This window comes from Clavelina lepadiformis, chromosome 3 (genome assembly GCF_947623445.1).
Source record: "Clavelina lepadiformis chromosome 3, kaClaLepa1.1, whole genome shotgun sequence".
In the NCBI taxonomy this organism is placed as follows: Eukaryota; Metazoa; Chordata; class Ascidiacea; order Aplousobranchia; family Clavelinidae; genus Clavelina; species Clavelina lepadiformis.
This window is the reverse complement of record NC_135242.1, coordinates 7,111,356-7,136,993: the sequence shown is the minus strand read 5'-3', so window position 1 is coordinate 7,136,993 and position 25,638 is coordinate 7,111,356. Positions and strand designations below refer to the sequence as shown.

General features: G+C 37.5%; 2 protein-coding genes and 1 long non-coding RNA gene across 6 annotated transcripts; 1 reads left to right on the top strand and 2 right to left on the bottom strand.

Annotated features, from left to right (window-relative positions):
* Positions 1-25: 25 nt before the first annotated feature.
* Positions 26-20,224, bottom strand: LOC143448644 (uncharacterized). 4 transcript variants are annotated; one of them, XM_076948461.1, is made up of 37 exons: positions 20,037-20,224; positions 19,682-19,846; positions 15,014-15,115; positions 13,539-13,637; positions 13,041-13,157; positions 12,715-12,918; positions 12,305-12,443; positions 12,075-12,139; positions 11,840-11,942; positions 11,445-11,539; positions 11,176-11,320; positions 10,670-10,827; positions 10,462-10,590; positions 10,176-10,310; positions 9,921-10,037; positions 9,731-9,829; positions 6,385-6,597; positions 6,200-6,298; positions 5,745-5,951; positions 5,549-5,650; positions 5,232-5,411; positions 5,001-5,099; positions 4,783-4,890; positions 4,451-4,648; positions 4,221-4,367; positions 3,729-4,084; positions 3,514-3,649; positions 3,272-3,430; positions 3,025-3,183; positions 2,670-2,857; positions 2,432-2,522; positions 2,237-2,312; positions 1,771-2,006; positions 1,452-1,587; positions 1,229-1,338; positions 1,011-1,148; positions 26-802 (listed from the first exon to the last, which is right to left on the bottom strand). In XM_076948461.1, the coding sequence occupies exons 1-37, from the start codon at positions 20,043-20,045 to the stop codon at positions 629-631; spliced, it is 5,193 nt and encodes a 1,730-aa protein (XP_076804576.1). In that variant the 5' UTR covers positions 20,046-20,224; the 3' UTR covers positions 26-628. The 4 variants fall into 4 exon arrangements, with proteins under 4 accessions (XP_076804576.1, XP_076804575.1, XP_076804574.1 ...); XM_076948460.1 differs by lacking the exon at positions 20,037-20,224 and adding an exon at positions 15,274-16,143 and having other exon boundaries at positions 19,682-19,793; XM_076948459.1 differs by lacking the exons at positions 19,682-19,846; positions 20,037-20,224 and adding an exon at positions 15,274-16,680.
* LOC143448646 (uncharacterized) lies at positions 635-11,076 on the top strand. The gene is made up of 4 exons (XR_013114473.1): positions 635-768; positions 1,065-1,201; positions 10,519-10,649; positions 10,727-11,076. It is a non-coding gene; the product is annotated as an uncharacterized LOC143448646 (long non-coding RNA).
* A 517-nt stretch (positions 20,225-20,741) lies between the features above and the next one.
* Positions 20,742-22,857, bottom strand: LOC143449382 (C-reactive protein-like). Its single transcript, XM_076949560.1, has 5 exons — positions 22,622-22,857; positions 22,312-22,407; positions 21,911-22,182; positions 21,561-21,739; positions 20,742-21,440 (listed from the first exon to the last, which is right to left on the bottom strand). Exons 1-5 carry the CDS (start codon positions 22,782-22,784, stop codon positions 21,266-21,268), a joined length of 885 nt encoding a protein of 294 aa, XP_076805675.1. The 5' UTR covers positions 22,785-22,857; the 3' UTR covers positions 20,742-21,265.
* Between the last annotated feature and the right edge of the window lie 2,781 nt (positions 22,858-25,638).

Here is a 25,638-nt window from a genome sequence, read left to right as displayed (position 1 = left end):
TAGAGTCAATAAAACTGGAGAAAAATCTATTTGATAACAGTTTTATTGATTCATGTGGAGCGGACAATGACTAAAACCAATCAATGGAACAGGAGGCAACAATTACGTTTCTTGAACAGGTTTGGTTGAAACTCAATATAAAAAGCTTATAAACGTTACGTTAAAAGAATTATGCCGATGATTTTCTCCGAGAACAAGTTTCTATTTTCACAGTTTCATTTTGTGGTTTCTGTCGCTTGAATTGTTAGATAGATGCATATACTAAAACATAAACTAAATCAAAGAAATTTCATTACGAAATGGTATGATTGCGCATGCTAAATTATATGGCTTGTGTTTCATTTCAAAGTGTGCGTTCTCCAAACAACTAAACTAACTTTTTTACGGTGATTCCAATTAGTCGTTTTCATAAACATTTTTGCTGAACGCAAAATGCTCCTAAAACTTATGAAGAGTATTTACAAAACAAGTAAATTCCGGTCAAAGAGCGTCAGTAACTAGCAGAAACACTTTTCTATTGCAGTACGCACGATAATGTTAACACTTACTTAGTAACAAAAACAATTATTAGCACAGTGTTTATTGTTGTATTATATACTGTGTAGGCTTATGTGTTCCAAGTCATTCATCACGTGATTTCGGGAACCTCGTTCGGATGGCTTGCGGGGGACAAAAGACCGTTTCTGTCGCTGGAGCCAACATTTGAAGTTCGGAGTCTTCGTTCATCTTCTTGGGACTGGACGTTGAGGTCTGAATCCCGACGAAATAGTAAGAAAGCGTCGTTGGTCGATTTCTGCTTGCCCTATGAAAAGTATCGAGCAGTTTTAAAGACATTTTCGAGAGAATTGTTTTAAACAATTTTATGAAAATAACAACACAATAGTAAACAAATGCTTCCGAGACCACAGAACTTGTTCAGCACAAAGTTTAGTGACAATATCGACTATATAAAACATACTGTATACATAAGTAAAGAATAAGTAAAGAAATGATCTAAACTTCGCTCTCACTTTTCGCATCAAGTATTTTTGCCTAATCTTATTCCAATCCACCACGTTTTGCAGATTATTTCTTCGGTTGCCCAATTCTGGATGATAATTTCTCGCCATGTTATCAACATGAACGTCAGGGGTTGTTGCACCAGATGCCTGTGGGAGTAGCTCATTAACAAAGATAATGGTGACTTTTATTTGCTTTGAAGGTAAAATATTGTAAATTCTGTTTCTACCTGGCTTGGGTAAACTCCAATATGATTATTGCTGATCACGGGCGTATGTTTGTATGGCGTCACTGTTTCGTCATCATCCATATGATAAATACCAACGTCACATGCTCGGCCTAAAATCATAGTTTAGAAAATTATTCATAAAAAGCGATAATTCACAAAGCTTTTGCGAATATGAACTTCAAATGTACATCATTAAATCCAACTTTTCCTTCCATTATCGTACCTTTGTGTTTCGCTAGCAGCTTGGCATAATGAAAAGCGGTTACGAAAAGATTAACAGGTGCAGGAGACAGGCTGGTTTTTTTCATGTTGCGGATTAGCTTAGCTCGACCAAATTTCCATTCCGTGTCTGACTGCGCCTGTAACAACAAACAAGCGTAAAATGTTTAAACAGAATCTTTCACAAATAACTAACATCTGCGTGTCTGGATAGATGGATAAATATGTTCTGAAGTTTACTTGCTGAACTGAACTTGAGTTTCAAGACTCTAAGAAAATGTTAAAACATAAAGATTATTGGCCATTTGCAAAGATTTCTTCACCTGAATGCGTTGATACGTATCTGACATCATCGCAATGAGAAGGTTGATGAGCACAATGAGTGTAATCACGTGATATAAGCCAAAGACAATTTGAACGACATAAATCGTCACCAGAGGGTTGCGGTTAATCGGGGGCAGGTTATCCGGCTCTATGAGCCCAAACAAAGCAAAAAAGAGGATCTGAAAAGTGTCCAACGGATTTAGCGTTTTTGCTCCAGCAGAACCATCGCCACCAGCTGAAGAAATGTTTAAAAATACTGTCTTAATCCAACGTTAGGTAGAAATGAATTAAAAGTTAACAATCATTTCAAAATATATTTACAATAGCATTGCAATATGCCGCCTGATGGGTTTATCTGAAATAGGACTATTTATACTGTACAACTCCAGGTTAGTTTTCTTTCTTTGCGAAGGGAATCTGTAGTTTAAGTTTGATGCTTTCCAAATATGCTGCGATACGACTTACCTACGATTGATGTAGCATTGCTTACATCTGCGTAAACTGGTTGGTAAACGGCTGCCAGCCACATAGTGAAGGCCACCTTCATAAAAAAGTTAATTTGACCGGGATGGTAGAAAATATAAAAATTACAGCATACAAGCTCAATTAAACCAATAAGATTGAAGGCAAAATTTTGAAAACAAAGTCAAAGTCACTCACAATAAATAATAGAAGAATGACACCAAACTTGATCAGGTCGTTCAGAAGACCTTCGATGATTATCGACCATGGACCAAATAAATAATGAAAACTACAAAATTAAAATTGTTAAAGGCCAACGTTTTATCGCTATAAAGTTTTACGATCTTGTTGTTTTTTGAGAAATGATTTTATTTTGGTCATCTACAAAATGTCAAGTTATTAATCAGTCTGTTTGAGGCTGTCTTAAAAAGATTACCTTAAAAATTCTAACAGTTGAACAAAAGCACACGTCATAGCCGCTGACAAAAAGAGATTTCGAATGTAAATGATTTCCAATCGTGTGTTGTTGGTCGTGTCAGAAGAATTTTCGCTGAAGGGGAATGCCAAGGCAATAAGATGAACCAGAATCGCAATTGCGAAAAGAATTAAGATGACAATCCTTATCTAAGATCCAATGTACAATTAGTGAGTTAGACCTACCTAGGAACCACATTAGTCTGTAGATCACTTGTAACGTTTGTCATTTTGTTAATACGCAGCAAATATGTACATCACAAGCTACATCTTAGCCAATCATAGCTTAAAAGCCATTTAGGCCTATTTTTGCTTACCCTTGCAAGACCGGTCCTTTTGCCTGGACTTGTGATTTCATTGACAAGCACCCCGGACATCCAAGCAAGTAGCAACCATTCGTTCCATTGCGGTATAAGGTCAGCCTGTACACTAATTGGTGTAATTGGTATGGCGACGGTAATTATGAAGATGGTCATCTAATACGTACACAGAAACATTAGTCCAAAATACAACACATAAAGGTATTTTAAAGGAAAAACACTTTCATACAACAGATCCACCCACCATATAAAGATGACTGACGAGATAAACCATAAATTTAATGATAGGAATGCGATGTAGTGAATTGATGGGCAGTGCGAGGTACAACCAGATAAAAGGCAATATAAGTATGGCAAAGAATAAGACAAAAAGATTCCAATCTGACAGGTTGAGTTTTCCGAGCTTAAATCAATTTCATTAACTCGGTTAAATACTCGATTGACTCCGGTTATCGGTTTTAATTGGTAAAATCGATAATTTTATACCCAAATATTGGAAAGATATGTTTGTACGGCAGGATGGGCGATGACGTTCTTCTGTTCACATTCAATTAAAACATCTAGGAAAGGATTCGATTTGTTGTCATTAGCTTTCAGGATATCATCTGCTCCGTTTGATGCACTACATATAATAACAGACTTTATCACGTTCCACACGCGAAGTATAATTTTGAAAGGTTTGTAGTTTCCTTTAAACACACCTACAAATTTCCAATAAGTCTACGGCAAGGGTTTCACAATAATTGGCACAGTCCAGGAGCGGGGTTGCTTGCTCCTTCTCTCTATTGCTGGAAAGACAAAAGGCTCGAGATAACTTTGCGGCAGCATCAATCGGGGCGGATGCGGAGAGGATAAATTCTTCTAGTATATCCATGTTGTTGGCCTGGATAGCTTCCGGCCCCGTGGACGGATTAGAAAATGATGAAGAGTCTTTAGAACGGGTTTTTCTCCTTGAAACTGGAGACTTTGCCACCAGCATCAGGTCACATACAAATGTTTTGTCTTCAATTAGTTTATAGGTATCGTGCTCTTTTTTAAGAAGGTAGCTGACAATATTCTGAACAGAAAAAGGAATACTGCGCGTATGAAATAATGAAGCTACTTGCTTTCATTATCATTTCCATATAATAAATACAACACGACTAGCGTATTATTGCTTTATTATATGTAGCTTTTGTTGCATATCATCTTACGTAGTGACGAGCGGCGGCTGCAAACTGCAGCGGAATTTTCCTTTCTTCCTTTGTTTCCGCCGTAGTGGGAGCTCCCGCTTCAGTCAATAGTTTCACCATCTTTAAAGAGCCCGATTTTGACGCAAGATGTAAGGGTGTCTGTTCGCTCTAACATGCAACATAATTTACTTAAATCATTTCTTTTAACCGAGGCCTAGGGTGGAGTTAAAAACCTTTATTTGAAATTCTACCTTGTCATGTGACTCAATGTTCGCACCCTGTCCAAGAAGTAAAGAGGCCATGTCCACGTGACCACATGCGGCGGCGTAATGTAGGCAAGTACAGCCTCGCTCGTCGACGCATTCAAGCTGATTGATAGATTTACTCAACAAAAGTCCGACTACCGCGACGTAACCGCTTTTTGCAGCCAAGTGCAACGGCGTCAGTCTCTGCAGTATTATATATGGAATTGATAGCTTTCAGCTGTTGTACAGTGGTAACACCACAATAAACGTATTCTGCTCATTAAAAAGTCTTTTATCTGGTGCTGTTGCTTAGTTGTTTTATCGGGGCGGTACCGTACCTGCTTTTTGGTACATGCTTCGACGCTGACCCCGGGCTGATTTAGTATCATTCGAACCAAGTTGACGTGACCAGATTGTGAAGCCAAGTGGAGGGGGGTGAAACAGTGCTAAAAAGGTTTCCATTGTGAACAAAAGAAGATCGTAAATAGTAATAATAACTTAGGTATGCGGCAAAAGAGCACGTGGTGTCACGGTAAAATTTAAGATTGCAACTTACATCTAGTAGAGTGTCTTTGGCTGCATCAATTTTTATTCCTGGTAGCTGACTTGGCTCAGTAGCAACTATCCTTCGGAGCATTTCTCGAGCGAAATCCTCCTGTTTTCAGTGATTTCAAGTGAATTAAATCAGTATCAATGTGCACAATATTTAGTGGATGGAAAGCTTTTGTAAGGATATGTACATTATTATACAATATGTTACAGTTGTTACACCATAGGCTCCACTTACGTTTCCAGATTGCGTGGCAACGTGAAGAACGTTAAAACCGGTTTTGCTGCTCACTTTCTTTAGCAAGTCATTCAAACTTATACCATTGACGCTCTGTATTGCTCCTTTGTTTTGTATGACGACTTCTATGATGTTAGTGTGGCCATTTTTAGCACTTAAATGCAATGCGTTCATTCCTTCCTAATGTTATAATTCATTTTTAGGTATGATTTAAAAAATATACGGTTTCGCGGAATGTGGGCATCTACACAGTATAGAGAAAAAGTGAACAGTGGTTTCCTTTCAAAAAAAATTGTATTAGTCGATAGATTTCTTACCGAATCTTCGTCAATGAGACTTGCTCCATTTAAAATCAGTTCCCTGACAGCTTGTGCGTGTCCTTTGCTAGCAGCCAGGTGCAGTGCTGTGGCGTTTGAAGTCTAAATATATCTCAGTTATAGGTAATACTTAACTGCTTATTTCTTAACAGTTTAGTGAGGAAGTTTGTTAAGCGGTACTTTGTATAGCACTAACTAGATTTCTAGCCGTGATGACGCTGTCCCTGTTTGATTTAAGAAGCTCTTTTATGACAGAAGCACTGCCTTTTGATGCGGCTATATGCGCACATGTTGCCCCGTTTCTATTCGCTGTCGTGACAAGATCGCGACGATGGACGAGAAACATCTTCACCACATTTGAGTGATCGTTTTCAGCTGCCAGATGCAAAGGCGTTTGCCCATCCTGTGTTACACAAATGAAAATCAGATGAAAAAGAATGTAAAGATTTACTTTACTATTAATGGGTGAGAGTTATAAACAATTCCATTAACACTTTATGCACAAAACAAAGATTTATGAATAAAAAGACAACCAAAAACTCATCTCAGCTTATTCAACTTATTTAAGCTGCCATTGTTTATACTTTGTTATGAAAGTACCATGTTATGAAATGATCATACAATCGCGTCATAAAAAACACATGTTCTCACATTGTCCACAGCTTCTGCATCTGCTCCTGCATCCAGCAATGTTTTGCAAACGTCAATTTTACCGTCCTCGGACGCTTTATGAAGAGGAGTTTTCTTGTCCTGCAAGCATGAAAATAAAGCATTAAACATCTTTATGACGTATATCGTAATACTAAATGATAACAAGTAAAACATTTAGTAATTACCAGACTCAATGCTTCGATAGATGCCTTTTGATCGGACCCGATAGGCTTGAGTAGTAGTTTCACAAGGTTGTTGTAGCCTCTTTGCGCCGCTAAATGCAAAGGTGTGTGACCCAGTTTAGTCTTTGCGTTTATAAATGCATTTTTCCTGATGAGGCGGTCTGCTATCTCATCATGGCCGTTTTCTGCAGCCAAATGCAGTGCTGCTTTCCCATTCTGTAAAGTAGCAATTTAAATGGAAGAAATTGTTTTTGTCTTATGGTTAAAATATTAATAGTAATATTACATCAGTGTTTTCAACACTAATTTTCCACTGTAGCTTTGGGTACTATGACACTTTATCGAAAGACACTTTATCGAACGACACTTTATCGAACGACAGCTGATCGAAACGACAGCTGATCGAACGACTCTTTATCGAACGACAGTTAATCGAACCGACAGTTGATGGAACGACACTTTATCGAACCGACAGCTGATCGAACGACACTTTATCGAACCGACAGTTGATCAAACCGACAGTTGATCGAACGACACTTTATCGAACCGACAGTTCAAGCAAGATTTTTACGTGTTTCTCAAACATTGAGACAATAAGCCATTGTGATGTGCGGTCTTTGTAATGGTGTACATTAATGAATTATGATTAGGGCCATTTTTATTTTGACCTAAAAAAAAATTTTTTTGACTTTATTTTTATCAAATTTTGACTTTATTTTGACCTAACGACATTGCTTATTTGTAGAGGCCACAGTTCTTCCTCCAGTTACCCAAACATAATATTTTGTCGAAAAGTCAAGGTGTTTTATGAATTATAAAAAGTGCGTCGTGTTTTTTGGCGATAGATTTAGGTAGCTTGTGTTATTTTGTCCTTGAGAAAAGGGCACTTTGCCTCGATTTTATCCGCATGGTAAATTCTAATAAACAGCAAATTAAACAGGGAATGCTTGTTGTTGCTCCAATCCAGCTTGATGGCGTTTACTTTTCCTGTGGCTTTCAACAAAATACTTTTTATCGCACTTCACTATAACCTCGCAAAAATTGCACCTTAAATCACCCCGGGGAGTTGCATTAAATTCATCAGAAAAATCTCGACAAATCTGTCTAACTTTTGCTGAAGACGATTTAGCTTGCTTGGGCATTTTTGTATTACAGAATGTCAGTTGGCTATTCCTAAAATCCAAACTGTTGATCTTCGAAAATACTACGTTTATGAAGAGGAAGTGTTTTATAAGAATTATTTAAATACGTAACAATGAATAAACAATGGACAATTTGCGATAAAACTTACTGCTGATCCAAGTGGGCATTGTGACTTATTTCCTGCTTTTATGGGTAAATATGGTTTAATTGTGTCGCAGTTCCTGATTTACAATGCTTCCACGAGGATTTTTACAAGAATTACTCTCAAGAAACACAAAAACTTTGTAAAAAGCCATATTTTGACAAATTTTGACTTTATTGAAAATTTTGACTTTATTTTGACCTATAAACTTCTTAGAAACAATCCCCTAGGTGCTGAAAACAATTTTATTCTTTGATTCGTGGTCAGACGAGGTCCTTAAAAATTTTTGACTTTATTGACTTTTGCGGGCCCTAATTATGATGTATATACCGCTGGTGCTCTCCCTAAAGCAACATAATTAAAGCGGATGATACAGCGAAAGCGCGTATGTCCAGAAGGAAACGACTTGATGGATGAACTCCGCGTGAAACCGAGGGGAGAAGCCTTCGTTGTCGAGGAAGACGATGAGAACGAATTCTATATGTTTGCGTCTCAAAAGAATCTGGATATACTGAACAACTGCGCTAATTGGTTTTGTGACGGTACATTTGATGTTGCCCCACTTGGATACCAGCTGTACACGATACACGCGCTGGTCGATGAAAATCGCACGGTGCCACTCGTATACACCGTTACCGAGAACTTCGCATAAAATGCTTCCAGGCACTGGCATTCGTTCCGCCTGAAGACGTTGTACAACGGTTCGAGGACTTCCTGGCCACGTTCAGTGACGACGATGAGCAGCACTTGTCTGAATACATTGACTATTTCGAAACTACTTGGATTGGACGATTGTATCGCAGGAATCGTCGTCAACCTCTATTTCCTATCCGGTGTTGGAATGTCTTCCACCGGGTTCAAGATGACCTTACACGAACGAATAATAGTATTGAAGGATGGCACAATGCGTTCAGCAAGCGTGTCTCAATATCCCATCCGACGCTTCGCAGACTCGTCAAAAAAATTAATCAGGAACAAGGTTCCAACGAAATGTTAATTGAGCAATTGAGTGCTGGAATTGCTGGCCCACCTCGGAAGAAGCGCTACGACGCTGTCAACCAACGGCTGAAGGGCATAGTCGAAAATTATGAATCAACGAATATTGACATAAAAAGTTATCTTCGAGCAATTGCACACAACTTGTAATTAAATGAATGCGATTGAAATGTGCACTTCGTCAGTTGTCGTGCTTTTAACAGTGCATATCGTCAGTTGTTTCGATAAATTGTGGATCTTTTAACCCTATCCTAACCAGGCTCGCGAGTTTACTAAAAAAACTAGGTGTGGCCAACCCCGCACACACATTTGCAATCGTTAATTACTAGAAAACTATGCATCGTAGACTGATGAGATTTTGACAGGTTAGTAGAAACATCATCTGGCTTCCTGTATACATCATAATTGTAAAACTAAAGAACGTGAATTTAGTGTAAATTAGGTATTTCTAAAAGTGACACATTTCTAGAAATTCTTCTTGTTACGCCGCGCCCCCGCTGTGAGAAGAGAACGAAAGAGAATAGTTAGTCAAGTTATTGGTGCGTAAATGAGTAAACGAAAACGTTACGCTTCAATGCGGAGAGAGCAAAATTATATAAATATCACAATATCTCAAAAATTACAAAATCCAACTTTATCAAACAAACATGGACAGATAGCTGAACATTTTTTATGAAAAGTCACCAAATTTTAATTTTCTACAGCAAACAATGCAACTGTACGCCACGTTTTGCTATGACTGTGTGCGGGAGAAGCAACAGTCGATTCGATCAACTGTCGCTTTGATCAGTTGTCGGTTTGATAAAGTGTCGTTTGATCAACTGTCGGTTCGATAAAGTGTCGTTCGATCAACTGTCGTTTCGATCAGCTGTCGTTTCGATCAGCTGTCGTTCGATTAAGTGTCGTTCGATAAACTGTCGTTCGATTAAGTGTCGTTCGATAAAGTGTCTTTCGATTAGGTGTCGCGTCACGGTAGCTTTGGCTGTTTTTTGATAGGCTTACTTCAAGCTCATCACATTTTCAAAACCCGTTTACACAACAGTATAAGCCTTCATCACATAAGCCTACCTCATCAAAAACGTCTGCCCTTGCGCTGTGTTGCAGAAGAACATCAACGCATTTCTCGTTACCTTCATCGCTGGCAAATAGAAGTGGCGACCAACCATTCTGTTGAAAAACAGTTAAGTTGAATTCATGGCGATAGCTCTGAGTGGTTACTTTAAAATGCCAGTGGATGAAGTTGTAGATTAAAGATTACTTTTGCTTGCCGGTTAATTATAGATGGCATCTTTTCGTGATGAGCTCCAACGTGGTCCAGGAATGTTTGCAAAGCATCATTGTTGCCTTCCCTCGCACAGTAGTGAAGAGGAGTTTCCTGCACATATTTGTGTATATTCGAGGGTGGTTTTACTCTTAGCTAACACCATAGAACATTCTCAGCAAATACGAATATTAAAGTACAAGTTGCGACTTTACAAATCTTGAGAGTTGTTGGCAAGGAGTTTCAACAGACCTGCGTTAGTTTTGTGCAGATGTTAATATCTCCTCCATAATCAAGCAGAATAGAAATAATCTTCACTTCTTCATTCTCGGAATGTGCCCTACTTTTGGTAAGTTCCGCCGCTAAATGTACCGGCGTTTCGCCTTCCTGTATATTGTAATGAAGATACCAACAACATATATTTTATTTCAAGCTCTTTCAGAGCTTTCTAAAAGATATATTATATCATTACATTGAATTAAAAGATCGAGCATGTGCAACATTTTTAAACTGTTCAAAATTTTGTGATTCAGCTCACTTTATTTTCCATGTTAATACACATTGTCGCTTCGTATCTCGAGTATTTTTTTTCCAGAAATTTGATCATGTGACTTACAATCTCCCCCATGCAGTGACGAACAGCAATGTGGAGGGCATTTTCGCCAGCCTAAAAGAGACCGTTATTCTTCTTCATACCTTACTCAATAGTATAGAATTTACCAACAGGTAAGGTGTATGGTGCTTACTTTTGACTTAGTCCTGCAGTCGCCGTCTTCGTCAAGAAGTAATTTTAACGTGTTCAGGTTTCCCTTCCTCGAAGCCATATGCACTGCAGTTTCCCCATCTTCTCTTGCAGAGTTTGCGTTGGCACCAGATTTAATTAACATTTCAGCAACTTGTTCACCTGAAACAAAAACAAACGTGACGTTACTACCGCAAAGTGGCGCTACTTATCCGTGTGTTGTATCAAATAGATGTGCAAAACGGATAGTGTAAAAAGAAGATACTATATTATAGTGAGTAATAAATAGTAATCGATTTATTGCATCATTTGTATCTACTTTTGTTATGCAGGGTAAACATGTCTTTTCATGAAGCATATCGTTTTAACTGCTTTAAAAAGTAATCTAAAAATAAAGCGCGTCTTCGTGTGCTATAGTTGTATTTTCATTATTTTTTCTCCTGGCTTTATGTTATTGTTAGCCCACACAAGATTTCCAAAGTGTAAGATCAAACCATTTTTAAAACATACCGTTTGGAACTTGGGCAGCTAAATGTAATGGTGTCTCTTGTTTCTCTCCTCCTTTAATCTGCACTGGGGCTCCAAAACCCAACAGCATCTGAACTACCATAGGGCGGCAATGTTTTACGGCCACGTGAAGTGGTGTAAGTTCGTCCTAACCATTAAGGGAGAAAAGGTTTATTTTCATGCTTCTACAGTCTATAAAGCACTTGGTGGTCCAGTAAATTTAGGTAACGGTTTCACAATAAAAGATAGATTTTATGATTTTAACGACATACTTTGGTTCTTGCATCCACGCGAGCACCCTTCATCAGTAAGGTGCGCACAACTTCAACATGGTTGTTTTTTGCCGCTGAATGTAAGCAAACCGCCCCTGGAGATAAATTAATATGTTATTGGCGGATTAATTATTATCGAGATGTTAGAAATAAAAGAAAGTAAATACAGGACTACAGCTGCTAGGTAATGGCTTTTGTATACCGTTAACGGTAAGCATGCTGATTGCGAACCTTGGTATATGCGCTTTACATAGAGCGCCACGTTTGCGATAACATTTCACTGAGTTTGCTACATTTTGTAGTCGAAGCAAATACCTCCTTGAAGGCTTTTACAGGTTTGATTAAACAGAAAACTTTGTCAAGTTGCGATATGGTAACCGCAAGTAAATCGTCACCTGATTTGTTTGGCATGTGGAGAGGGACTCCTTTCTTGAGGAATGCGATAGTGGTGTCGGGGTGGCCACACTCAGAAGCAATATGCATTAATGTACTGCCATCCTGTAAACCATGCAGAAAAAAAATAAATGCAAGGCTAAAAAGTTGGTGCTTTTAATCGTTTGAATAAACTCTAAAGTAAACCGTTTTTTACAATTTGCTTCATAAACATGTCCGATACTTTTATGCTGATACCTGAGTTCTTCTCATTACTGATTCGGGAAACCTTTCAGCTATCAACTCTACAACAGTTGTGTGACCTGTATCGGGATGAAAGGTATAACATATGTTGAAATCAAAATCTAAAATAAGCTAAATAAAACTAACAAACAGCCAAAACTGAGTTTGTTATTCTGTATTGCCGCAATTTTGACAGAATGCAGAGTTTTTCAAAAGAGCGCAAAAGTTTTTGTTCAATGACTTACCTTTTTCTGCAGCGGCGTGCAACGGCGTTCGTTGTTGTTTGTTAAACAACTCTGGGCTTGCGTTATGAGAAAGCAAGCATTCTACAATCAAAAGGTCGCCCATGGTTGCTGCTACATGCAAGGCAGTGACTCCTTCTTTCTATTAAAAAAATAAATTTATACTTAACCTAAAAACTTTACCCATTATTATTGCATAAAACATTTCAGTTAAGCTTACGTGTTAAAATTTCTTGCTTTATTTTTAAGGCAAATCATTCGCCGCGATGTTTCACATATTTGTACCTCGGTAATCAATTTTAGATCATAAAGCAGATTTCACATCACCACGCCAATGTGCTTGTTCGGAATTTTTGGGATTTTAGTTGCATGAGCAGACTGACTAGAAAATGAAGTCTATAAAAAAAACTCACGTTTTGTATATTGACCAAGGCGCCCTTCTTGCATAAATGCCGGACCATTTCTGCATCCCTCTTCTCACACACCATGTGCAGAGCTGTGCTGCCCGTGTTGGGATGCTGGTAGCGCAGCTGGTCTTCAGCGGTGGACGAAAGCAAATCCTTGTATGCGCTCTGGTTATTGGCTTCAATTGCGAGAAACAATGGAATATTGCCGTCCTAAACAGAAATTAATACGGTTATAACTTCACCTAATTTTAAGCGTTTATCATTTTAAAGGACAGTGAACGCCAAAGGGCAATGTGGGAAGATGTGAGATAAAGATTTGAGTATATAAATACCCTATTTGGCTCCAATCTCTTTGATTTGTTGGTCGCTCGAAGCACAGTCTGCGCAATCGAAACTGAATTATTTCCAGATCTTGAACTTGCAACGTGCAAGGGCAGATTTTCCTTTTCCTACAAAAAGTAAGCGTTTGATATAGCCTCTTAATAAATGTCATCATTTTTAACAAGCCAACATCACGAAAAGACAAAATAAAGGTTAAAATCTCACCAAACTAAGTTTACAAAACGATCATGGTATTTCACTCACCCCGTAAGGTCTTCGGTTATTCACGTTCTTTTTATTTCTAAATTTACGTTTCTCCATATTGGAGAATGTGCTTGCATCAACATATATGATATTGTTGCAATGCCGAGAAAGGTATTATGCAAAGCCGATAATGCAATTTACATGATCGCACTGAACTTAAGTTAGAGTCCTTTAACTCTGATTTTACTGCTAACCCTGTGGTTATGACAACCAAAAATTGGCATTAGTATAAGAAAATTACTAACTCCTCCTTTAAGGTTGAGATCTGCTCTTTTCTTGACCAACATATTGACAATTTCCTCCCTGCCGTTGCCAACGGCGAAATGAATAGCGGCTTGTCCGTCCTGAAACAGCACAAATCCACTGTTAATTATTACGAATGTCACAAGACCCCTAAACGCCGCAGTTGTAAGAAAAATTAATCACTAACTTTCTTTGTTTACTCTTTTCACCATGCATGGTAAGTGTTTTCTAACAAACATTTTCAACGATTTCAAACACGGTTAAAAATTGTCACGAACACTGCAAGTTTTGAGTTTAATATTATTGAGGAATTAATATATAACCAAACCCATATCCATAATTCAACAGTGTTCGTGTTAGCTGAGCAAACGGCAGCAGGCTTAGAAAGAGTTCTTACAACGATTGCACTATATATTTAAAGAATTGAATAAAATGTTGCACTTTGGAGTTCATAAGCCTCTTTATTTCAAATACGAAAAGAAAGTATTGAGATGTTTTTCAGGAATTTGAAACGTAAATTGGACCGAGTTGATGAAACGAAAGCATTTGTGTTGACATGAAGCATCCTTAGATTTCAGTACCAAATATTGCAATAAAAATCGCTGAAACAGGCTCTGGAAACCGGTTTGAATTGAATCACGCAAAAGAATATTATTTTGGTGTACCTGCCTCCACTAAAAATGTTGACGTTGCGTGGAAAACATGGTTTATTAATCCATAGAAGTGCCAAAATGCTGCTCTGCTTCAGCTTCGTGTGTTTTGAATTAACGGTCGGTGATATTTACAAAATATCTTTACGGTTTTAAGACGCCAAGTGTGTAAATAGTTTGTGAAGCATTGACACTAAAAACCCTTATGTACCCATAACCCACTCCGTCAATACTTTGTTGTTAATGTAAATACCTTAAAACGAATCAATTCCAAATTTATTTTTTACGGGCAAAATCGGAAAATAAATGTATAAAATCGACTGTTGATTGACAGGCGGTAACACAAGGGGTATGAGAATAACAACGCATACTGTAGACCACGTTTGTTCATGCTACAAGTCCTCCGTTTAAATGTTTTTTGTTTGACGTAGTTACGTGGGATCAGTTTGTTCTGTATCAAATTTTGTTTAAGAATCTAAATTGAAATATTAATAACAGTACGGAGGACATTACACACGTTTTCAGCGCCAGATGAACAAGTTCTTAAATTCAACTGCGTATAGACCTGAAATTTTCTCATATTAAGTATTAATGACCTTGAAACAGGCAGAGAATGAGATAAAAAGAAATAGAACGCGAACGCCAAGTACAAACTGGGAATTCTTCTCGGTATACGTCATAGTGTTGTACTTGCTTATTCTGCGATATTCAATTGCGTGACATTTTACGATAACAAGTATTGGCACAATACCTTTTATGAGATTTTCATAAAAAGTGTCTTACAGGTGAATGAAGACAAAGGAGACTAATGACAACCACGCACTTACCCTCGCCCTGTCATTTACGTTGACTCCCATTTCTATGAGTCTTTCAACGACGCCGATGCGATTGTCCCTGGCTGCCAGCATGAGTGGGTTCATTCCGGTATCCTGAACAAATGAATATAAAAAAGTAACAATTTTTTGGAATTACAAACATATCCAGGTTAAAATAAAACCGAATGGGTAAATGAGAAGGATATTTAATAGTTGAAGCAAAACTAGAAATGCTTCATTGTTTACGGCGAATCCGTCTGCACAACACTCACATCATCCACCACAAAAAGGCCAGGATCTGATTTAGCCATGTAACGAAGTGCGAGTTCCATTTGAGACCATTCTCGGCTCAACGCCATCTTCAGCAAACGACTGTTTGCATCACCTACAGGTAAGGTCTGCTGGGTGCTGGTACGGCGAAAAATAGGTGGCGGATGATTTTGAACGGTCGAATCCGAACGTGTGGTACGCGAAGGTCCGGAAACTGTCGGGTACGATGACGTTGAAGTCGTTGCCACACTTCCATGCGATGATGCTGACGTCATCGATGACGTAGCATCCGTTTCGCGCGCAGTAAACCCTGATGAAGACGATGCGGACAAACGGCCAGACAATTTTTTCAATAATTTTTCTCGACTTTGGAGAGCCGACGAGGCTTGAAAGTTCTCAGAAATGGGAGAGTTTTCCGTTTTCTTGCAAGCACTGATATCATCGTTGTCCGCATCACCACCAGATGTGTTTTCTGATGTTTTATCATCTTCCCCGTTGTCTTCCGACGCGTTCTGCTCCGCAATGGGTGACAACAAAGGCTTAATTGTTTCCCGAGTAGGCTCACTTTGAATACTGGCGATGATCGACTCTTTAGAGGAGGAAGATGTGTCGCTTGCAATGGACTTTTTACGCAAAGATTTTCCTGGCTTTGAATTTCCAATGATGCTTGTCGCCTGCTTGATTAGTTTCCCGGCTTTACTCAATTCCGTGCGTGATTTCGACAAAGGAGGCTTTTTAGTTGGAATGATAACTTCCTCCTGAGAAATGTTGGCACCGGAGTTGCCCCCGGGATCAGTTGTTTTATTATCTCCCATGGCTTATCCGGAAATAATGATAACTTGGCTGTTCGGGGATATCTGATAACTTAACATCTGTGCACAGAGATGCTATACTTAAGTCGTGAACAAAATTTTAATTTTGTGGAAAAATAAACGATATGTATTTTTCCTGCAAATTCAAAATTTAGCCATCATAAACCAGATTCAGAGAATATTTCTAGAGCAACTTGTTTTGCAAACTTTTGCTTCTAAGCTATCAGCATCTCGAATTCGGAGTATGATTTTTATGCCAATCATATCAACAAAAACCCTGCTTTTGAAATCTTACTATACGAACAGTTCTTTAACGAAGTTCAAATTTGAAACAACTGAATCCTTTACATGCTTGTACAACCATCAATGCTGGTATCTTCAGCATCAGACGGTTAATTACGTCCAAAAACGGTAAAGGCAATCAGTTTTTAACAATGCTAACAAATTGCATTTTACTGAAAGTTAGACAAATTCATTGACAACCTAATCAAACTGAATTGCTCTTATTTGCAACAAAACACGACTTGTTTGGACAAGAAAAAAAGATAAAGGATTTGCGATCGTTAGGCTGCTCGAATTACTTTTTTAACTTTTCACTTTTAACAAAGAACTTGAAGTGCATTGACTCTGTGCTGCTTTTAAACTTTTGCTTTTCTTTGTGAATTAAAAATTAATTTTATCTCTTCTCTATACCCACTTAAAAATTCATCCTCTCAGAAAAATGTAAAAAATAACTTAAACTAAATTTCTCCCTTTGCGGACAACACCAATTTTAGTTTAAACCAAACTGAGCAAAATGGTATTCGTTTGCTTAAACGTGAATAAAACAAAGCACTGCGTCTGCTCCTAAGCAAACAGCAACGCCACAAAAAACGTCACAATTACAGCTCATCAGGTGACTGGGCTTTGTCTCTTAACGGCAAACCCAACATTGCTTTCACACCATGAAGTCGATGTTAACTTTCACATACCTCACAGCTCCTATACAAAAGATGAAAAATCTATCCAGAAATATTCCAGTATATTACGCAAGAGGAACTGCTTGATATCCGAACAATTCTTTTGGCATTCTACACTAGAAAAGTGAACTGGGTTCGACTTAGTTAAAAAACATCCTGTCATAAAATGACATTTGCGACAGATACTGACCTACTTTGGTGGACATGAAATTTTGAATTACTGAGTCATATTGATGGAAACATGGACAATAATATCGGAAGTTAATGGTCAAAATTTAATAGTGATTTTCTGGTTTAACAATTCAATAACAAACTGACAACACTTTATTGTCAGCACTGGAAATTCCGATGGAAATTGGAATTGTAATTTCCGATGAAACAGCAACAGAGTGCACACAAAAGCATATAAATTGGCAGATCGATAACTGCCAAGATGGCGGAAACGTACTGATAACGGGGCACGTTGTTACATCTTTCTCGCAATAGTGATAGACAAACGCATGTGATAAGAATTTGAAATCTCAAAACGTCTCTATTTACTTGGCAAACTCTGGCTGAGCCTGTCGCGTGCGTACAGATAATAGATTCTTAAATGCGCATGATTAAGCGTTTAATCATTAAAACAGACACCAAAAAGTGTTCAACCAAATGGCAGGATGACGGTGTATTTGCCTTCGATAAATAGGTCAGGCGACAGATCAACACAAAGGTGTGGAAATGTAGGAGACAAATGCGGATAAAAACGACGATCTACGTAGACGTGTATAAAACATAAAACAGCGACGTTTAGGGTGACACATCGCTCCATTAAAACACCATAGTTGCGGACCCAGTTGACAGTTCTAAAAAATAAATTTTTATGTATAAATGTCCGACTAAAAGCGTGAAAAGCTAAGTTTGATGCTTCTTCCTGGTTGCTTCTATAAAAATTAATGTTAATGATAATGCATTACACAATATACTTCGTCCGACAAATGCAAAAGACAAGTTTTGCGTATTAAACTTTTAACTTAATGGTTGCGCCAGGAATTTTTGCAATGGAAATTACCGCATCACTGAAATCTAATCTTTTTAGTTTCCACTTGGTGGAGGATTAACTCGATCGCTTCATCAAATTACAGCAAGATGATGATTTATTTATGGTTGTAGGCCAGACGCGATTTTCTGCGGTTTGCATTGTTTTTATATAAGAACTTATTTTTATCGCTTAGTCAACCAAGCATGTCCTTATTAACTTTTAGTAAAGCTACTCAAGTGTTTACGAAATATTAACGACTATATAGATAATAATAATTTTGCTTCAAAATTTCTTTTTCATAGCTCTGTTGTCATTCTAATTTCTTACAGCTAATAATCTTTTTTGCACGCTAATTTGTTTGCCTATAAGCGGATTATTTACGTTTTTTTATATCATGTACGCCTTATACAAGTTTAACACAAGCTTAGAATGCAACCTAATTCAAGCAATTTGAGACGGGGTAAAACCTTTAAAATACCTGCATAAAATTCACTGTACAGTGAGGCGTTATTTACATTACAATATCACTTCGCTGAGCACGATTTCCTCTACGTACGATCGATTAATCTTAATGGCATAAAAAGTTTTCCAAATAACTGAACAGCGTGTTAACAATTTCACTGCATTACCGAAGTAACCGCACCTCGGTATCGTGCTATGTGGCTTTCCTGTTTGTTTGATACGCTCCATTTCATCTCTGCACACATTCCATTCCTTATCGGCTCCAACCACTACCATGTAAAACCCTTAATTTTAATACCATCTCGTAACAGCAAGTCTCAGCCTGCAATTATTCTTGTGTTTTTGTCTGATAGCCAGAGGCCTATTCTGAACTTCGTCTACATGGTTTTGGGTCTGGCTTTGTCTAGTGCGCGATTGTTCGAGCTCTGCGCTGACTTTATAATAAGCCAGAGAGACGAGAAGGTATTACTATTGTTGACAAACGACTTCCAAGTGCTTCGTCTTCAACATTTGCGTTCCGAATTCTAAACCGTTACCCGCCACTTGGTTTTAGTTTTGTCTTATCCCGTATACCACAGACGTCCGGTAAAAGTCAAAGTATTAGACTACAACAAAACCTGTGTTTGAAGAAGAGAACTTTGAAAAACCAACGCTGATGAAGCGATGTCGACATAGTAGGTCGCGATCAACCACCGCCTTTATAAGACAAAGCAGACGATTGACAAACTGACTTGCTCCTACTACGCGGGGGACCTATGAGCAAGACCAACAAGCGCACAGATTGCTATTTCTTAAAATCAAAACACATGTTATGCGCCTGGTAAAGGAATATGTATAGCGGTCACTGCTGTCCGTTTGGTTTAAAGACCTAAAATTGCGCAATCACAACTGCAATATTTCTACGGATTTTTTACCGCGATAGCGAAATATTGAATAAACTATAAATTTTGTGGTCACAGCAAGGAATATATATTTTCATATCGGGCTGATATATGACGCATGATGCATTTATGGAAATATTCAGACATGCCTCGTGTGCTATCAATTTTATGTTTTATGCTACATACCTTGAAAGTGGCAACTGTATCATTAACAACGTTAATCAAAACAAATACGCAAAAACGTTTTTCCCATTTTACGAAAAAATACAGCTACAAACCTCAAAGCACTGTTGAAATTCCTGATAAAAGTGATTCCAAATTTTTCTTTCATAATCGTCCTGAATCTTATCGCCCACTTCCTCCCATTTGAACTCACTGGCTCCATTTAGTGTTTGTTTACTTGCGCCAGATTCAGATGTGTTGACGTTCGTCTCAGTGTCCGCCTGTTGTAGAAGTCTATAAGCTTACTACAATGCTTCCAACAGCCAATACAAAATTTAAATACACCACACCTTTTATTGGTTTTATGAAATGATCGCAAAAAAGTGGGGCGTAAGCAGTTTTCATTTAACGCCCATAATTTTAATATGAAATTAAATTTGTCTACAAATTAAATATGTCCAAAAAACTTACCATATTCATTTCAGTTGGTTTTGTCTCTAATTAATTTCTCCACCCATTCATCGATCTCATTTTTCATTTATTAAACTTATAAACGTATACTTTCTAACAGAGAAACCTTGTCATGACATCAGCATTTGCATTACTAACTTTCTCAAAACTGCTCTGATATCTTTTCTAATCCAAACAACCCGTTACAGTTGCGCCATGGAAAAGTCCATTGACAATTAAATTAGCATCCATGCTATAAAGACATTTGGCCGGTATAAAAATTAAAGATGTGATATGCTTTTGTGTTCGGAAAACTACCCCCAAAATTTCTTTGTTCTCTTTGTTGATACCAATAGTATCAGTTACACCTGCTCAATGGATTGTGTAATGTGACACCTTTCTAAAACCTCTGATCGATTTGACATAATAACAATGCGATGGACGTATATTCCACGATATTTGTTTCTAGTCTTGTCCACGTGCTAGATTGATATCGATGGCTTGAAAGAGCTTTCCAGCAATTTTCCAACCGAATGTGAAACGTTTGGGCATCAATCGGTGATATTTGCGAATGGATTAACTCGTTTGCACGCGATCAAATTGTTCTGCTTAACGTTCTGTAATATCAGTCCGCCGACATTTACTTTTAACTTTATTTATTTTGATTTGGCGCCGTTGGAAGACAAACACACCATGGTCAACATAACCCTATATGAAGTCATCCTCTTTCCCAATTTACAATGTCCTTTTATTTAGTGGCATTTGAACAAGTCGATAAAATTGAAAAAAGATTTTTATCGAAAGGCAAAGATTCTGTAAATGTCAGTTACAAACGAAGATGTTTTCCGGCTAATAATGACATTTATTTACCTGTATGCAAACCATTTTTTCACAAAGATGTACATGGGTAAATACTTAAACGAAGTCAAGCACAGACACAGTTACTCGAGCTACGTGAAAGAAATACAACTATACACAGAAACGTTTTAGCAAATAGCTTGATAATTTTGTTGTCTTCTTTAGTTGGCTTGCTGATAATTGCTATTATATAGACTCAACACATTCTTAACCGCAAAGTAATTTAAAATAATACTGTCTATTAAGCTAGCCTTTATACAATTAAATGTCCCCGCAAAACAACACAAAAATGCATGGATTATACTAGTATATACAAAGCAGTCTGAAAATCACATTTTATGTGGTATCATAATCATGTTCGGTGTATTGGATATAGGTATCGCAAGTGTTCGTTAAATAATTGGACAAACATCAGGAATGCTGTAAGTAGCACTTCCATATAGCTCAGCTCGATCAAGGGTGAATGTAATCGCATGGTCGACCGGACACTCACATCTGTGAACAAGATTGCTAATCTCGTCTTCACTCAACACACGAGGCCACATCATTGGGTTTGTGATGTTGCCGCTGAAAATAAAATAATTTTTGCTTCTGTGACAACAAAGTATGAAGGAGTTTATTCAACAAACCGGAATGTACTTCAAATTAAACTTGACAACGTTTGCAATTGCATTTATATAGACCTACTGGAAAGCTTGGCTTGCGTCTAAACTTCCAGCATTCACACTATCTTGCTCTTGAGCAAGAAGCATTGAAGCTCCTCCATTCATAATCTCCCCTGTGTAAGATAAAACCGAAACTGATTTGGCATTGATTGAAATTCCAACTTGGCGACGTTTGGAAGAAAACCAGACACAAAAATGCATCTAAAATCAACATTATGAGATGAAGTTTGTAAACAAATTTATCCAGTATAGTTTCTGGAGTTGATGATAACCATAATACATGTGCCCAGACTATGAAAAAGTCCACATTTTTTCTGCTTCAAAGTTAAATATCACAGAGATGATACATCCAACGGGAAAATTCACCTTTACCTTGGTTTCAGATGTTAACTGTGGCACCGTGAAATCGTGCCCCTTGCCGGCTATAGCCAAGCGTACAGTAGTTGGATTTATAAACGCAATAAAAAACTCATTGTCACGATTCGAGGTAGTGTAGCTAATCCACGTAGCATGATGATTATATTCAGATGTTTCAAGCCAAGCACAAGCAGTGGCTTCTGTCATTCGTGGAACATAGGATCGATACCAAACATAGTCAGTGATTTGGTTATCACGTGGAAAGTGATACGTAATAGTTGGACAGCCTGGTCAAAATTATTTACAAAGAATTATGCATAGCATGTAATTGAATAGTTTTACTGGAGTTTAAATGATTACTCAAAAGCAATAAGTTGCAAGTAATGATTTGTTAAAGATTGTGTAATATAACTCACCACCGACATTCCACATTTCTCCGGGAACCCCCTTTTCACCTTTGGGACCTTGTTTACCAACAATCCCAGGATCGCCTTTCACACCGCGGTAGAAACCTAAAATTCAGAATAAAAAATGATAAAATATTGTGCAAAAGGTTTGTCTGCTAGTCATCCACTTAAATAACTCAAGCAATAATTACAAAGCTAAATGCTTATTGTAACATCCTAAAAGTAAATTGTTTTTGAGTTTTTATTGCACAAGTGCATTTAAGTAAAATCGTTTCGAAACATGGTTTGGTTGCCTCAAAAAAAGTAAAATTACTTTTACCTGCATTGCTATGTCCACGTTGCATTGCTTCTGGCACATAGGCACATACAGGAACCAGATGTTGCGCTTGTGGATCTGAGGTTTGACCATAGCTTGTTTCAACAAGGAAAGAGGTCACGACAGATATTACAAAAACAAATTGGTTTTTGTTTTTTAAAGGCATTTTTATATACCAAGCTTTTGAATGATTCAGCTAAAAATTCCGACTAAGACTTGGTAATTAAAATTAACTTTTTAAATAATTGTTTTTTAAACGTTTTAAATTGAAATAAACCGTGAAGTCTGTCAGTATACTGCATATTGTCGTTCCGCCTAAATATACTGACTAATTACCGTGAAACTGTCAGTCTGTCACAACTCAAGTCATAACATCTTTTAGCGCTTGTAATTTCTTGGATATAGTGACAGAATTTTTACAATTTTTGCAATGTTCGGGCCTTGCACTTTCACAGTTTTGCAACTTGCAACACCTACTGCATGTGCTGTAGCACTTTTTGCAGTTTTTGTTTATGATTTCAGAAGAATTTTTTTTAATCTGCAGAGTCGTGTTCTGGCTCACGATTGCTGTAAACTGCATATATCTGACTAAGATGACGAAAAAACAATTCGTGCGGTGTACACACCGTATACACACTCGTGGTACAATTAAAAAAATCAAAATCACGAGTTCTGTTTGAAGTCATAAAGTTACTATATTTTATATTTGTTGGAAAAATACGGCATAGTTTAGGAACATTAACTGATGTAAATCGTCCTGCTTTAAAACGCATATCACAAGGAAAAAAAGTTTAAATGATACAGAATCTTTCATTTTCATGCTTGTTAATCGAACTGATTAAGCCATCGGAAGTTTCATTTATGTTTTATGCTTGGACGTAATTTACCAAAACACTTATCAAGCTTCAACCTTTGTATTAACAAAGTATATTCAGTTGAAGTTAACTTTGCTTCTTGCTAATTTTTGTAGGCCAGCTGTATATCGACTATACACTGCAGAAGTTATACATGTTGAAATTTATTTAGGCCCTATCAATTTTATCAGCTCTGACTAACAAGTTCTGACAAAAGTCTAGACTCTAGTCTAGAGTGTAGTCTAGAATCTAGATTCTCTTGAACTAAGGCCACATAAAGCGCATATACAGATAACATTTGTTAAATGATAAACCCATCTTATAATCAGTTAACCAACCAGTAATGTAAATTTATAAGAAAAACGTCCACTACAAGTTTGCTGAAACGAGTCTTCCAACAGCTACTTTGCATTGATCCGATATGGGCTTGAATACCGATCCACCGCGGGAACATGAAATGGGCGTCGCGCACTGTCTTGTAAACGAAGAGAAGTAGAAGAAAAATGTTGTATGTAATTTCGTAATCAGAGTATTCTTATAGTTTTTGAAAAATAGATATAAAGTAACTTCAGTTCTTCTTTAACAACTTCAATTGAATTTACATTTAAGACTATTTTCATACCAACAGAATATTCACCGCGAGAATGCGCATCGTCAAAAAAACTTTGCAAAAATCAGCATTTTTCGTACGAAATGAATCACGTTTACTGAATTAATGACAATTCACATCGTTTTAATCGGTTTTACAAAGCTAGGAAAGTATTTAGGGATGTTGTTAGAACAAGCTAATTCGAAGAACCGAACCCGGTTTAAAGATGACAAGCAGATATTTACAGGCTTGTCCATGGGACATTTTTTTCTGTCCCATCCCATCCTATCCCATAGCAATTCATGCCTGTCCCATCCCATCTCATCCCATGGGATTCCCATCAAAATACAATTCAATAAATGTTATTAAATTTATGGAATTTTAAGTCTAATGTCTATTAGAATTGACTACATGTACAAAGAGAGATACAAAACGACAAAATTTATTGACTTTGTTAACTTTAAAGTTCAGAAAAGTTGTCTATCTATGACAATTTATTATCATTGGTACTCATATTCCTGGGATGGGAATTGCAATTCGTGCTGTTCCATCCCATCCCATCCCATGGGACATTTCCCATGGACAAGCCTGGATATTTACAAACAAACGTTATCTTTTTTCGTGGACTCCCCTTTTATTTATAGACTGTAATGACATTAACGGTAATGGGTAACGACGATAGCGCAAGATAAAGGTAATCATTTTTGTCATCCAAAAAAGGTTTGCAGCTTATTCACCATGTTTGCTAGACAAAACGCTTTATTTTGATAAGGTGCCGCCTATCTTTTTAAAACATATTGGTGACACTGATGGTTGCCGTCATTGTCAAGTACCGCTCTTGTCTACATCTATTCTTCAATATATATTATACAATGATTTAGCCTCCTCAAAGATGAGCATAGATGTTGTTACGAGCCATTCGTTCTAAATTATATAGTATGTTTTGTGTGGCTATATAACTTTGAAGTTTTACATCACATTTTGCCCAACCTGTGATAATAATTTATATGCAAGTACACCAACATCGGTCTGTTTGGCATTTTTGCTTGTTTGGGCAATGGATAAAGTATTATACGAAGCCACGAAGCCACGAAGCCATATACAACACGAAGCCATATCATGAGGTTGGTGATGTTTCCACTGTTAAGTGTTAAGAAAATCACAAAACGTGGTGTACGTAGCAACAACACTAACAAAGGCAACAGCATTCAGCTAATAAGGATAGCTTAAATGGTGATTAAACCTATACGAACTTCAATGCCTGCTTGGGATCAAGGTCTCCAACGTTGACGACATCTTGGTCTTGGTCAAATATCATGCTTCCCCCTTGATTAATAGATCCTTTCAAAGGCAAAGTAGCTGTTTTCCGTGTGTTAATGTACATCCCGGTTTGTTTAGTCTTTTCGGACTACCACATACAGGCATGAAACTGAAATAATGTTTCGATTAGGCTATTTGGTTATTTTTTTCTGTAAAAAATACATTTTGTAATTGATGAAATTTCACAGACAAACGAAATCTTTGTTGGTGTATCTAGACGTACTTTACTCACAACAGAGAGATTGGGCACATCATAC